The sequence below is a fragment of the Leguminivora glycinivorella genome, chromosome 13 (assembly GCF_023078275.1).
Source record: "Leguminivora glycinivorella isolate SPB_JAAS2020 chromosome 13, LegGlyc_1.1, whole genome shotgun sequence".
Classification (NCBI taxonomy): domain Eukaryota; kingdom Metazoa; phylum Arthropoda; class Insecta; order Lepidoptera; family Tortricidae; genus Leguminivora; species Leguminivora glycinivorella.
The window spans coordinates 22584867-22598011 of NC_062983.1; the positions used below are offsets into that span (position 1 = coordinate 22584867).

The 13145-nt window shown below is 37.7% G+C and overlaps 1 protein-coding gene across 1 annotated transcript; it reads left to right on the top strand.

The window, feature by feature from the left end:
- The first annotated feature begins 3273 nt into the window (after nucleotides 1–3273).
- LOC125232407 (transmembrane protein 179) lies at nucleotides 3274–8640 on the top strand. Its single transcript, XM_048138057.1, has 5 exons — nucleotides 3274–3559; nucleotides 4368–4511; nucleotides 6021–6182; nucleotides 6598–6682; nucleotides 7582–8640. The coding sequence occupies exons 1-5, from the start codon at nucleotides 3450–3452 to the stop codon at nucleotides 7795–7797; spliced, it is 717 nt and encodes a 238-aa protein (XP_047994014.1). The 5' UTR covers nucleotides 3274–3449; the 3' UTR covers nucleotides 7798–8640.
- Nucleotides 8641–13145: the final 4505 nt, after the last annotated feature.

Below are 13145 nucleotides of genomic sequence, written 5' to 3' on the forward strand. Positions count from 1 at the left end.
AATTTTCATGAAGATAAAATTCAAAACTCCTTGCTTTGCATTGTTTTTACATTTTCATCAAAAATGTGTATGTCAGTGAGACTCATTGCGTAGTCCGGAACGTAATGTTGATTAAAGCTGCTCAAAAAAAATTGTTTGTCTGTAAAGTCGGTTTACGGACGGTAGTTTAACGTGATAACGTCAAACATTACAGTAGTATAGACAGGGGCGGTCAGAGTATAGCAAAAGGGGCCCGATTCTGGGACTTTTTTCACGTTTTTTTATTTATTTATTTATTTATTAAAAATACACAAAAGTTAACAGTATTTCACCAAAGCACTTATGTGGTAATATAATTATGTACATGTTAAATTGACATAAATAAAAGCAAACACACTTAAAAGTTAAACTATGGTTATTACATTAATAACCTAAGGAGTGTAGAGTCTATGAACCTTAAGAGTTTTCTGTAAAACACACCAACACTATCAGCAAATATGTCAATATCGTCTGTCTCCAACATGATGCGGTTAAGAGCAGCTCGGGCTCGAGCGGTGCGCCGGCCGCCGCGAACAGGCGCCGCCGCCGCCGCGCCGGCACTGCGCCCGGCATGCCAACCACCACATTCGCTCTTGGCACTTGCAGCCCCATTCTCTCAAGCACGGATGCGTCATCTACTCTATGGTGAAACAGTTGGCGGTAATGCATAATATGCAGCAGTTTCCGTCTGGTTTCTAGAGTTTGAAGACCAACCATTCCTGTTACGAATAGAGATGGATACATATATGGGTAATATCCGTACAGTCGTTTGTAAATGTGCCTACAGAACTTCCTCTGCACTCTTTCTAGCATAGTGTTTTGTTCTTATTAGAAAGAATGCATTAAAATAAGCATCTTTTATAAATTAAAGTTTTTTTAAAACCTACTAATTTAGGAGTTAGAGTGGTGCAAAGTTGCAAAATTTTCCCGTAGCATTACTAAGGCGCCAGAGACAGAAAGCGATATCGACGGAGCCCCGCTTATTACAGAAACTGCACAGAATAGGAGCCTTCGTCCGTTTGAAGATACCTAACGAACCTAACCTATACCTATATAAAAGTCGTCATTTTGTATCCTAGACCGTTTGCGAGACACGCGTTAATTTTATTAAAGTGCCATTTACTAATCTTAGAACCCTAATATCTCAGTAAATATTAATGGAGAAGAAAAAGTTTATGTAACAAAACATCCTTATTTAAATTGGTTATATTGGTAAAAAAAATCTCTGGCGCCTTAGTAAATACTATGGGAAAATTCGCAACTTCGTACTGCTCTAACTCCTAAATAAGTAGGTTTTTCAAACAACTTCATTCTATAAAAGATGCTTATTTTAATGCAATCTTTCATGTTTTTAAATTACAAACACTCAAAAATAATAAACACGGGCGCGCCATCTGTCGCAGCTGTGGTGCTTTACTCAGGCCACACGCTACAACCATACCGACTTTTGTGTCAAAGTGACAGTCAGCAATGTCAGATTCCACATTGGTCATTAATTTTGGAATCAGCACCCCCTAAAACCTATTTTACGACACCCATGATGCCTTTTGTGTCAAAGTGACAGTCAGCAATGTCAGATTCCACATTGTTCATTAATTTTGGAATCAGCACCCTCTAAAACCCATTTTACGACACCCGTGACGACTTTTGTGTCAAAGTGACAGTCAGCAATGTCAGATTCCAAATTGGTTATTAATTTTGGAATCAGCACCCCTAAAACCTATTTTACGACACCCATGACGACTTTTGTGTCAAAGTGACAGTCAGCAATGTCAGATTCCACATTGTTCATTAATTTTGGAATCAGCACTCCCTAAAACCTATTTTACGACACCCATGACGACTTTTGTGTCAAAGTGACAGTCAGCAATGTCAGATTCCACATTGGTCATTAATTTTGTAATCAGCACCCCTAAAACCTATTTTACGACACCCATGACGACTTTTGTGTCAAAGTGACAGTCAGCAATGTCAGATTCCACATTGTTCATTAATTTTGGAATCAGCACTCCCTAAAACCTATTTTACGACACCCATGACGACTTTTGTGTCAAAGTGACAGTCAGCAATGTCAGATTCCACATTGGTCATTCATTTTGGAATCAGCACCCCCTAAAACCTATTTTACGATACCCATGACGACTTTTGTGTCAAAGTGACAGTCAGCAATGTCAGATTCCAAATTGGTCATTAATTTTGGAATCAGCACCCCTAAAACCTATTTTACGACACCCATGACGACTTTTGTGTCAAAGTGACAGTCAGCAATGTCAGATTCCACATTGTTCATTAATTTTGGAATCAGAACTCCCTAAAACCTATTTTACGACACCCATGACGACTTTTGTGTCAAAGTGACAGTCAGCAATGTCAGATTCCACATTGGTCATTCATTTTGGAATCAGCACCCCCTAAAACCTATTTTACGACACCCATGACGACTTTTGTGTCAAAGTGACAGTCAGCAATGTCAGATTCCAAATTGGTCATTAATTTTGGAATCAGCACCCCTAAAACCTATTTTACGACACCCATGATGACTTTTGTGTCAAAGTGACAGTCAGCAATCTGAGGTACTACATATTTGTAATCTGAAAGTAATCAAGTCAATAATTTCAGTTATTTTAAATCGACTATGATTCCGAATTATTGGTAATAGTAATTATTGTATAGATGATTAGTGATTCCTTTATATGTAATGGTAATTTACCGTTTCACTTGATTACATTACAAGTAATCTGACACCCAGTAGTGGATTACAAAGTAAAATCAAGTAATCGTGTAATCCGGAATCGATTACGATTTGCCCATCTCTGCGGCGCTGCTGCAAGTTTTGAGACAGAAGTATATGCTAGAAAGAGATGCAGATATTTGCCACTCACTCTTACCTATAGTTGCGTCTCAAAACTTGCAGCAATAACTTGCTTAACGAGAACAACACACGGGCGCGCCATCTGTCCCAGCTGTGGTGCTTTACTCAGGCCACACGCTATAACCATACCGAGCGCATCGATCAGCCGCTTAGTTCCAACGCGCGCCAATAGATGGCGCAAAAACTATATTGCGAAACGGGACAATGACGTCATCTTTTTCGTGCATGCTGCCCGTAGTAACGAGTTATTAGACGTTATCACGTCAAAAACGCTTTATTTGATTAGTGATTTGTTCCAGTCCAGTCCAGCGTTCGGAACATTGTGTCGAACAAATTGTTTTTGTCATTCTGAAACGTCAACGATCTGTCAATTTGTCAACGTAGGTAGTGACTAGTGAGTGTTGTATTACTTATATTTATTTTTCATCCAGCGTAGATTGGTTGGCTGCTTATCTTTAAATCCGTCAACTGATTTTGAACAATAAAAGTGTTGCGTCCCACTGTTTCTAATGTAAAAGCGTAATTCTTTGTTATCTTTTGCCAGTAAACTAAAGTCACCATGGCTTTAACAAATGTGGTGTTGGTGAGCCAGATCGCAGGATATTTCGTCGGATTGATCCTGTCCCTGTGCATCATGGTGCCGATGAGCATGCACGTTCACGAGTTCAAGTATGTATCATATCAACAAGATCAGATCTTGTACATTTAGACGTGACGATGTAAACGTTCAAAACTATTTTGAAGTCTGTATTTGTTTGTTTATTTTTGACGCCCATCTTTGTCTTTCAGCTGCTGTTAGTTTTGCTTTTAGCTAGTATGATTTTAGTGTCATTGCCTCATTATCTTGCCTTTGATTGATTCTCTTAGTGATTGATGTTACACATACATTTATTTCCTCACTCAGGATAGGTATATAAATAATTTTCCTATTTTGGCTTAATTCTTCTGTGTATGATCCCAATAGTATTATAACTGGTTAGTTTTTCTTTACAATGTTTCTCTAGAATTATACAAAAAAATTTGTATACATACAAGTGAATTCTATATTCGTCAATTTAAAACAAATATGTTATTATGAGTTATTATCAAAGATTAGTACCACTTCAAGGCATTGATACTGCTTTGGTATTTCAGTTAGCTAATGATTGTAAAATACTACTTAGTCCCTAAAAAGATTCTTAAAGAAATAGGTACTGTCAGCTGCAAAAGTGCATGGTGAATTTATCAATGAATTCATTCATAATTTCTCCATGCAATTTTGCAGCTGATAGTACCATTGTGTGTTAACTTGATACAATGTTATACAAATATAAATATAGCACTCTTTATTTTACAAAAACACATTAAAAATATTATACAATGAGAAGTGAAATACAATACCAAACTTATCCCCTTGAGGGATCTCTTGCAGTGAACTAGTTGTGGAGTAATCAATGTATTCTTTAGACAACAAACTGATAGTGATGTTTTATTACAGTGGTCACTGCCTGCTCTTCTCCGGCGGTGAATGGCAAGAGACGGACGGGCAGTTCAATGTGCAGTGGGCGTCTATGGCATACTGTAATTACGTCATCGCCATTGGAGTGCTGTTGTTTGTTGTGTGTCTAGTGCAGATATACAGGTTGGTAGTTAAAGTAGAGCATCCTAGCATCCTACAATTTATCTATACAGGTGTAATTTTTATAACTGGCAATATTTTCTAAAAGAGATAGAAAAATAAATCATTTTACATAGACATTACTACTCTTGTTCAGTCTCAGAAAATCTTTAACACGCGCCCACACTGTGGCACCGTGGTCATGTCACACGTTGGCAGAATCGAAGGTATTGTGTATGTGTACTACACCGCCGCACGCTTGGGGGTCCATAATTTATGGAAATCTGTGCAAAATTAAGCTACAGTTTTCTTTAAATACAGAATGGATATATTATCACCTCCTTAAATAATCCAAGTTATAAAAAGGAATAGGAAGGAAGGTTAGGATTAGTGAAGCTGGGCCTGACGTCACTGCAAAAGAGGCGTGAACGTGGAGATTTGATCGAGACCTTTAAAATCTTTCAAGGGTACTATGACTGTCCAGAACTAGTCGACCTGTTCACTCGAAATTTAAACACGCGCACAAGAGGACACAACATAAAACTTGTAACAACAAAGCACAAAACAAATATCGGTAAAAACTTCATTACAAACAGAATAGTGCAAGCTTGGAACAAATTACCCTCTGAAGTTGTGAACTCTACCAGTGTTAATCAATTTAAAAATAGACTAGACAAACTATCTAAGTAGTGAAATCGTGCAAAGTGAACTATGATTTAGACGTACCAGCATCAGCTGCCTGTCTAAAACAAAATAATAATAATAATACGATCATTGTTCCGATAGTCGTTTCAGCGAACGGTCTCATAGCGAAGAGTCTCGACCAACATCTTAAGAGACTCTCGCTAGGTGGCTGGATCAAGGGCCAGATGCAGAAGGCGGTGATCTTGGACACAGCGCGGATAGTTCGACGGTTCCTCTCTCTGCAGCCCTAACCACCGGCAGCTTGGGCCCTGCCCCGCTGCTGGCGGCACCCTAGGTTAGGTTTTTTATAATGTGTTTATATGTGTTTTATATTGTTTTGTAAGTGGTTTTGTATTTTACTTTTATATTCATATTATAAACAGCCTAGCCTAAGATTTGAAAGAAATAAAGAGAATAATAATACTGTTTTATTAGGCAGGCGTCCGGTTTTTTATCCATAGCCCAGTATTTAGTCCATCATTTTCATCAAAATAGCCCAGTTCATTTTAGATTCCATTAACTCTCAAATAGTCCTTACACCCTGGCGGGTGCTGCCTCTGCGTGTGTCCCATGATACGGGCAAGGGCAACATCCGCTCGGTGTACCCCTTACATTTCATTAAAGTGTCGAAAGGGCCTCTACGCGTTGGCTTCGGCCCCGCGCACGCCTCCCAAAGGTCCGGAACACCATTGTTCCGTGATGGGAAAGACATATAAATAATAAAAAATTGATCCTGTATGGTGCCATGAATAATGTTATTTGGATTAGATTTAAGCTAACTACTAACCTAATAAGGTTATTCCAAAAAGGTATTTTTGTCACATTCACTCAGCTATAATTACTTTCCAGGTTATCCATGCTGCTGTACCGCGACAATGACAGCTCCTTCTTCTCGGCCTTCCTGGAAGCAACGGGCTGCGCGCTGCTGTGTGCGATGCTCGTGTGCGCCGCCATCACCGTCACGCTGGGCTTCATGACGTGGTGCCGCAACATCACCGACCGCTTCCCTAGGTAGGCTCCGGCACTACACAGGTCGTCCATGCTGCGCCTTCTCCGCGTTGCTGGAGGCTACAGGCTGTGCGTTGGTTGTGTGCGCCGCCATCACCGTCACGCTGGGCTTCATGACGTGGTGCCGCAACATCACCAACCGCTTCCCTAGGTAGGTTTCAAACATGTGGAGCGCTCCTATAAAGTTTTCGAATAAAACAACAACCACTTTTATACTTAACCGCCTCAGTCAAGTAACCCTTTGTAAACTAGTACCGTATTAAATATATTATTGTCTACTTCAAATTGAAGTTTCACTCAAGTCGTGCGTATCCAGACTCTGCACAGTGGCTACAAAAGGGCTTATGAGACTAGTCAGATCCGACTATTATGTTTCTTTTGTTAGCCTTACTTTATTGAAAACTTTATTTATTTACAGTTGCGACGTCGCGGCGGGACAGGACATCGATAAAAAAGATAACATTTATACGAACAATTTTTACATGGAAATAGGAACGGTACAGGTAAGCAGCTTTTGTACAAAACTCACTCACTATATCCAAACACATCAGGAATCTATTTTTATTTATATTGTATATATATAGAAAAAAGTTCCACTTTTTCGTTACTTTCGTTATACACGGTGTTTCCGGTATCACTCAAAACCTCAGACACCCCAACTGATTTTTATTTTTTTAAACTCATCTAGAGTATTCATCTTTTAAACTGATCGTTACTTTTTTTTTAATTGAATTTTTAATTTTCTGTACAGCTCTACTTGACTTTTAGCTCTACACTCAATAAAATAATTGCTAACTACCATCATAAACCATAAGACTATTTATTTGTGTACGTTACTGCAACGACATAAGGTTTACCAATAGACAGCTAAGATGTCACTGTAAAACACTTTAAAGCTTTGTCACAGTAAACTTCAAATTGGACAGGTAATCGCAGTAAGCAAATAAACTCAATATTCAAAATGACAAGGTTGTAATTAGGTACGAGTTCAATTTGTTATGACTTATGATAAACATTAAGATTAAACTGACAAACAACGTCAAACTAGTAGCGGAAAAAATAATCGTCCAAGTAACCGGCCAGTATTAATACCCCTAAATACTGAAAAAAGGCAAACAACCTCTAGCAATGCGATATACACAATGTTGTATTACGAGTACAATAGAATGGGCACGTAAAAAATAACTAATAATACTAATTTAAATAAAAATATTACCCCCATCAAGATATAGCTCAATCGATTCTACTCTCGATTCTGAACAAACTGTTTTCAGGTTTTTAGTGTTAAGTGAAACACGGTGTATAAAAATACAAGCCAATTTCATCCTCTTTTCTTTGACGTCGGGAATTTTGAAGTAGACTTGGAGTATATCTTAAATAAACCAAAGTGATATATTTTCAGTTTGGAGCGTGGGGCGCGTTCGCGACGTGCGTGGGCCTGGCCGTGTTCTCCACGCTGAAGCTGTGCCGCTACCACCAGCTCGAGAACATCCGCGTGTCCATGTTCCGCGAGCGCCAGCGCCTCGTCAACGAGTCCCCGCCCACCAGCACGCCGCCCGTGCGCGCCCGGCGCCCGCACCCGCAGACGCAGCCGCAGGACATTGAGGAAGAACGCTAGGGGCGGCTAGCACAGTAACAAACCTAACCTAGTTAAGTCATTTTCAGGCGATTTGGTTAAAACAATAAACATTTATCGAGTAATTTACGCGAGTCCGAAGGGCGAGCCTCAGGGTGGGAGGCCGCCGCGGAGGGCCGCAGGCCCAGAGACCGATGAACTCCCACCCGAGACAAATCCAAGTAATTTCAGGCAATAAACATAAAATTTTTAGAGTGTGATTAAAAACTATGATAAATGTATCTGGCCCCGTAGCCGAATGGCATTTCTGCGAAATCAAACGCCGCAGAAACGTAGTCTGTCTCTGTCTGTACGTAGTCTTCTCAGAAAAACGCTAAGTGCAACAACAAATGTAATCTGTATATTGAGATTTGAGATTGTGCCAGTTTCAAGCAAGGTTTTAAAAAGAAAAATCAATTTAAATAGATAAGTTATTATTATGAGTTCTAATGATTTATTGGATGGATTACAACATTTTGAATATATTGAAGAGGTCTTCATCTTCACTCTTTACATCCATCCATGTGAGATGGTCTGCTAGGATAATAATGAGCTCAGTTAATGAACAATATTACAATATTCAAACTTTTTTATTTATAATTGTATATGGTTGGCGAAATTGATTGAATTATTTATTAAACCTCGTGATGGCATTTGAAAAGTCAGTCACTTTGTGCCACAAATACTGCTAGAGATATGGAAATCTTTTTGAAGCGTGTAAGTTTCAAAAATTGAAAATATCTACTATTAGTAAAGCATTGCTACGGTGATAGATAGTGTAGTGTTTTCAAAATTATTTAATTTATTTTAATTAGTTATTATTATTTTGGTAAGTTATTTGCAATTAATCTACACCGTGTTTCACTTAACACTAAAAACCTGAAAACTGTTTGTTCAGAATCGAGAGTAGAATCGATTGAGCTATATCTTGATGGGAGTAATATTTTTTGTTTTAATTTGTATTATTAGTTATTGTTTACGTGCCCATTCTACAAATTTGTAATACAACATTGTGCATATCATATTGTTAGAGGTTGTATACCTTTTTCAGTATTTAAGGGTATTAATACTGGCTGGTTACTTGGACGATTATTTTTTCCGCTACGAGATAGACGTTGTGCGTCAGTTTATTTTTAAAGTTTATCATAAGTCATAACAAATTGAACTCGTACCTAATTACAACCTTGTCATTTTGAATTTCAGGTTTAAATTTGCTTACTGAGTCACCTGTCCAATTTGAAGTTTACTGTGACACAGGTTAAAGTGCTTTACATTGACATAACTGTCTATTGGTAAACCTTATGTCGTTGCAGTAACGTACACAATTAAACAGTTTGAAGGTATATGATGGTAGCTAGCAATTATTTTATTGAGTGTAGAGTTAAAAGCCGAGTAGAGCTGCATAGAAAATTTAAAACTCAATTTAAAAAAATAATAATCATCAGATTAAAAAATGAACATTCTAGATACGTTTAAAAAAATAAAAATCAGTTGGGGTGTCTGAGCTTTTGAGTGATACCGGAAACACCGTGTATATGTGTATTTTGATTGACCATTTTTAAGTAGTAATTATTAAAGCAATAATGTTTTTACGTTTGTTTAAATTGTAATTATTGAGAGGTTGGATTGTTTATATTTTAGACTAACCAATCCGTTTGGATCTCATACGTAGCGGCATTCCACCCGTGTATTCTTCAAAACTAGGCAAAATCTCACCAGAAATGTATGATCGATTATTTAGAAATGTATGAGTACGCGCCATGTTGCGGAATTTCATTACAACTACTTTCTTCATACCAAACTGAACTGTCACCGCGTGCGTCAGAATAACAGCGCCCTCTTGACAACAGTCATATATTTCTGGCCACGCATTACTAATACCACCTAATACAGTTACATACTGGCTTCTGGGTAAAACAATAACTTTCCACAAAATATTGCGTTTTGACAACACTCAGGAATGCTTCTAATACTTACGTGTAGGGTTTGCAATCCGGATATTCGAATATCCGAATTATTCTAATATCCGCCAATATTTTTATCCGAAAATATTCGAATAATCCAAGTGAAATTATCCGGATAAACGGATAATTTCTATAAACATTATTTTTTATTTATAAGTAATATATTTAATAGATAGACGTCACTGAAACCAATTTCGATCAATTCTTAATACGGACAATGTTATTGCTAACAAGTTAACACCTATTTTCTATCTTCAAAATCAAACTAATATTTACAAAACAAAGAAAGCATTCGTGGACAAGAAGTAAGCAGAATGCCTCACCCCACGCACTCAGTTCTTATCAAATATTCGATTAATTGGATGATTTAAAAAAACAGAAAAACGTTCAAGTATTATTTTTTAATATGAAAACGTTACCCCAACCTACTTTCATTACTGCTAATAGCTAACGTGAAGTTATCTGTAAAACCGTACTTAATAAGGGAGATTTATACCTAGATTTCCTGGTCCCTTGTTTTTTTGAAATTGAAATTTAGCGCCTCACTCCGAATTTAGCTGTTATCAGTTCCATGGCAATTTAGTACGCCAGAATTCCCTCCACTTCACTAAGAAATATAAGGCATTTTCCTTTTAAGTCCTTAGTTACATTCATACACAAAAATCGGTCTAATTACTACTTATACTTTGAAATCTTAGTCGATCTACTGATCAACTTGGAAACTAAAACCCATCAAATTGCTGCCGAGCAATTTGAGGCGTTTTGGATTTGAATATTTAAATAAGTTCGCCTTTGTACCTCCTCCTTCTTATTTTTTTTAAATTTTATGTCTTGTATATTTTATATTTATATTTTATGTTGGTGGTACAATACTTATTTATCGCCTTCCATTCCCCCCATTGCCCTTCCATTGGTACTTTGGTACCAGCCACTGTGCAAGTAAGGTCTAAAATGATTCACACCTGGATAGGAAGTGTCTTCGACTAATTGGTCTTCTCTTTTTTTTGTTATTCTGTTTTGAACGAGTACCTATGCTCAGTTGCTCATTCCTGTTCTAAGACCCTAACCAGGACGCTTTTGTTTAGAGGCTACGAAAAGAGTTTTAAACTTTTTATATTAAGTATCCGATCCGGTCCAAGATGGCATCTGGTACGAGCGTAGGCATTTATGCAAATGACTAGTGACTACAGTGGTAGTATCAGCACGGGCAATTATGCCACTGTCTTTTAAGCCGAGACATACGCAATAATTACCTGTGTACATAAAAATATAGTTAGATAAACCCAAGGAAAGAATATCTATATACTTAGCGACAGTCAGGCGGCACTCAAAGCCTTCACATCGCCCAGAGGTGACTCTTGACTGGTATTAAACGGCATCCAAGCTCTTAACAAGCTTGGAAGGCAAAACAAGATGCAACTGGTATGGATACCGGGGCACGAAGGCTTCATTGGCAATGAAAATGCTGATGAACTTGCCAAGGCCAGGTCTGAAGACAACGTCACAAGGAACTATTAAAACGGCTATGAAGGACCATACAAAGGCTAATCACCAAAAAGAGTGGGATGCCCTGGTAGGTCTGAAGCATTCAAAGCTCTTTATGCGGAGGGTAGAATCTGGATGGAACAAAAAGTTAGGAAAGCTAGGCAAAAGACAACTCCAAATTATAACGGGGGTGTTCACAGGCCATTACGGGATCAAAGGAATGTTGGCCAAGATGGGACACGCTGACTACACAGATTGTCGCATGTGCGGCGAAGAGGAAAAGACCGTCAGACATCTAATGTCTGAATGTCACGCCCTCGCCAGACAAAGAATGAAGAACTTTGGAGCAGGCTACCTAGTACCAAAGGACATCAGAGAGCTACCCATGAGCCTCATCATCCGATACGTGGAGATGGTCGAGAAGCTCCTGAATAGCTGAAGGATCTTAAGATCTAAGGGGGTAATTGCACAAAAGATCCCGATGGGTCGAAGTGTATCCGGAAGGGCCCCGCAGATTTAAGATAAGATGAGTATCCGATCCGATCGAGCGAAGGACCGACTCCTATACATTCTCGAAATCATTCAAGGCGCCATCTTTGATTTTTGCCTTTGACATCCTTCCTATATCCGATATCGGAACGGATAATATGACAACGCTGTATCGCCTATAACCATCATCATATCCAATGATGTTGTCTCACGTTCCACTCTACACAAGCCATCCTCTCTACCATTCATTTCCAAGGTAAAGGTGTTGTCAGAAAAACTTCTCGTTATACCTCACACCTAACTAATCACTACTACTAACTGTCTTATATCGACAGCTCACTATCTGATTGCAAGATTCTAGTCATAGAACTAAAGATAGAGAGCTAGGTGTGTTTTAATTTCTACAGTTTGCTGATTTACGAAAAAAATAAATAAAAATGTAGGTAAATTTCGCATTATGGCGCTCATCTATCTCAGCCGTTATCAATTCCACGCTTATACGCACCTGTAACATTAATTTTGTTCCATTTAATGAATTATCCGAAATTATCCGAATTATTCGAATATTCGAATAATAAAAATTGTATTATCCGAATTATTCGAATATTAAAAATCCGTCGGATAATGCAAACTCTACTTACGTGCTTAATGTTCCGTGAAATTATATCTCAAAAATGTATTATTATATTAGCGCACAACCTAAATTCGCATAATAAGGAGTTAATAGGAAACAATTGACTGCCTTTACGGCGAAAACATGATTGGACTGTGGTGTCATATAGGAGTTAATTGATTTGAACGCTGAGCAATTGAGAAAGTATTTCGTTAGACAATAAATTTAAATAAGCAGGCTATTCGAGATTATGTGATCTTCCATGATTTCTAATAAATTATCTATGAAATATAGGTTTGCTCATTTAAAGCCAAGTCTGTGTCAAAATGGCTCTCAGGTTTTGTAAATATTGTGATAATTGCTTGCATTTGCCGTATTAAACGTAAAAACTAGAACATAACCTAAGAGTCGTTTTAACATTTTATAAATTGCACCATCCTTTAGGTATTTATATAGTAAGTAGTATTACTAGACCGCATTCAGAATACTCTCCCATGGACAATCTCATTTCACGCATTATTTCAAAAATTTGCTCAGTCGTATTCTCATTGCGGTTTGATAATATTATGTTACTTAACGTTTTATTCATAAAAAAGTCATATGAAATATATTTTATTTAATAGTAAAATTATTGTAAGCTAATGTGATAAATATAACTGTTAGTAGTTAGTTCATGTAGAGGTACAAAACATGCTTTGAATCATTGTATTTTGTCTCAATCAAATTTTATTTATTTATTGCATTATTTTGTTTCGAGTTTTTCGGTAGATCCACGTTTTTGTTTATAATTTAGATTTGTA

What these genes read in the sequence shown, in the direction of transcription:
- LOC125232407 (XM_048138057.1), top strand. Translation starts at nt 3,450, where the DNA reads ATGGCTTTAACAAATGTGGTGTTGGTGAGCCAGATCGCAGGATATTTC. An exon ending in ATCACCGACCGCTTCCCTAG is followed by an intron (nt 6,183 to 6,597) that starts GTAGGCTCCGGC and finishes ATTTATTTACAG; the next exon opens with TTGCGACGTCGCGGCGGGAC. An exon ending in TGGAAATAGGAACGGTACAG is followed by an intron (nt 6,683 to 7,581) that starts GTAAGCAGCTTT and finishes ATATATTTTCAG; the next exon opens with TTTGGAGCGTGGGGCGCGTT.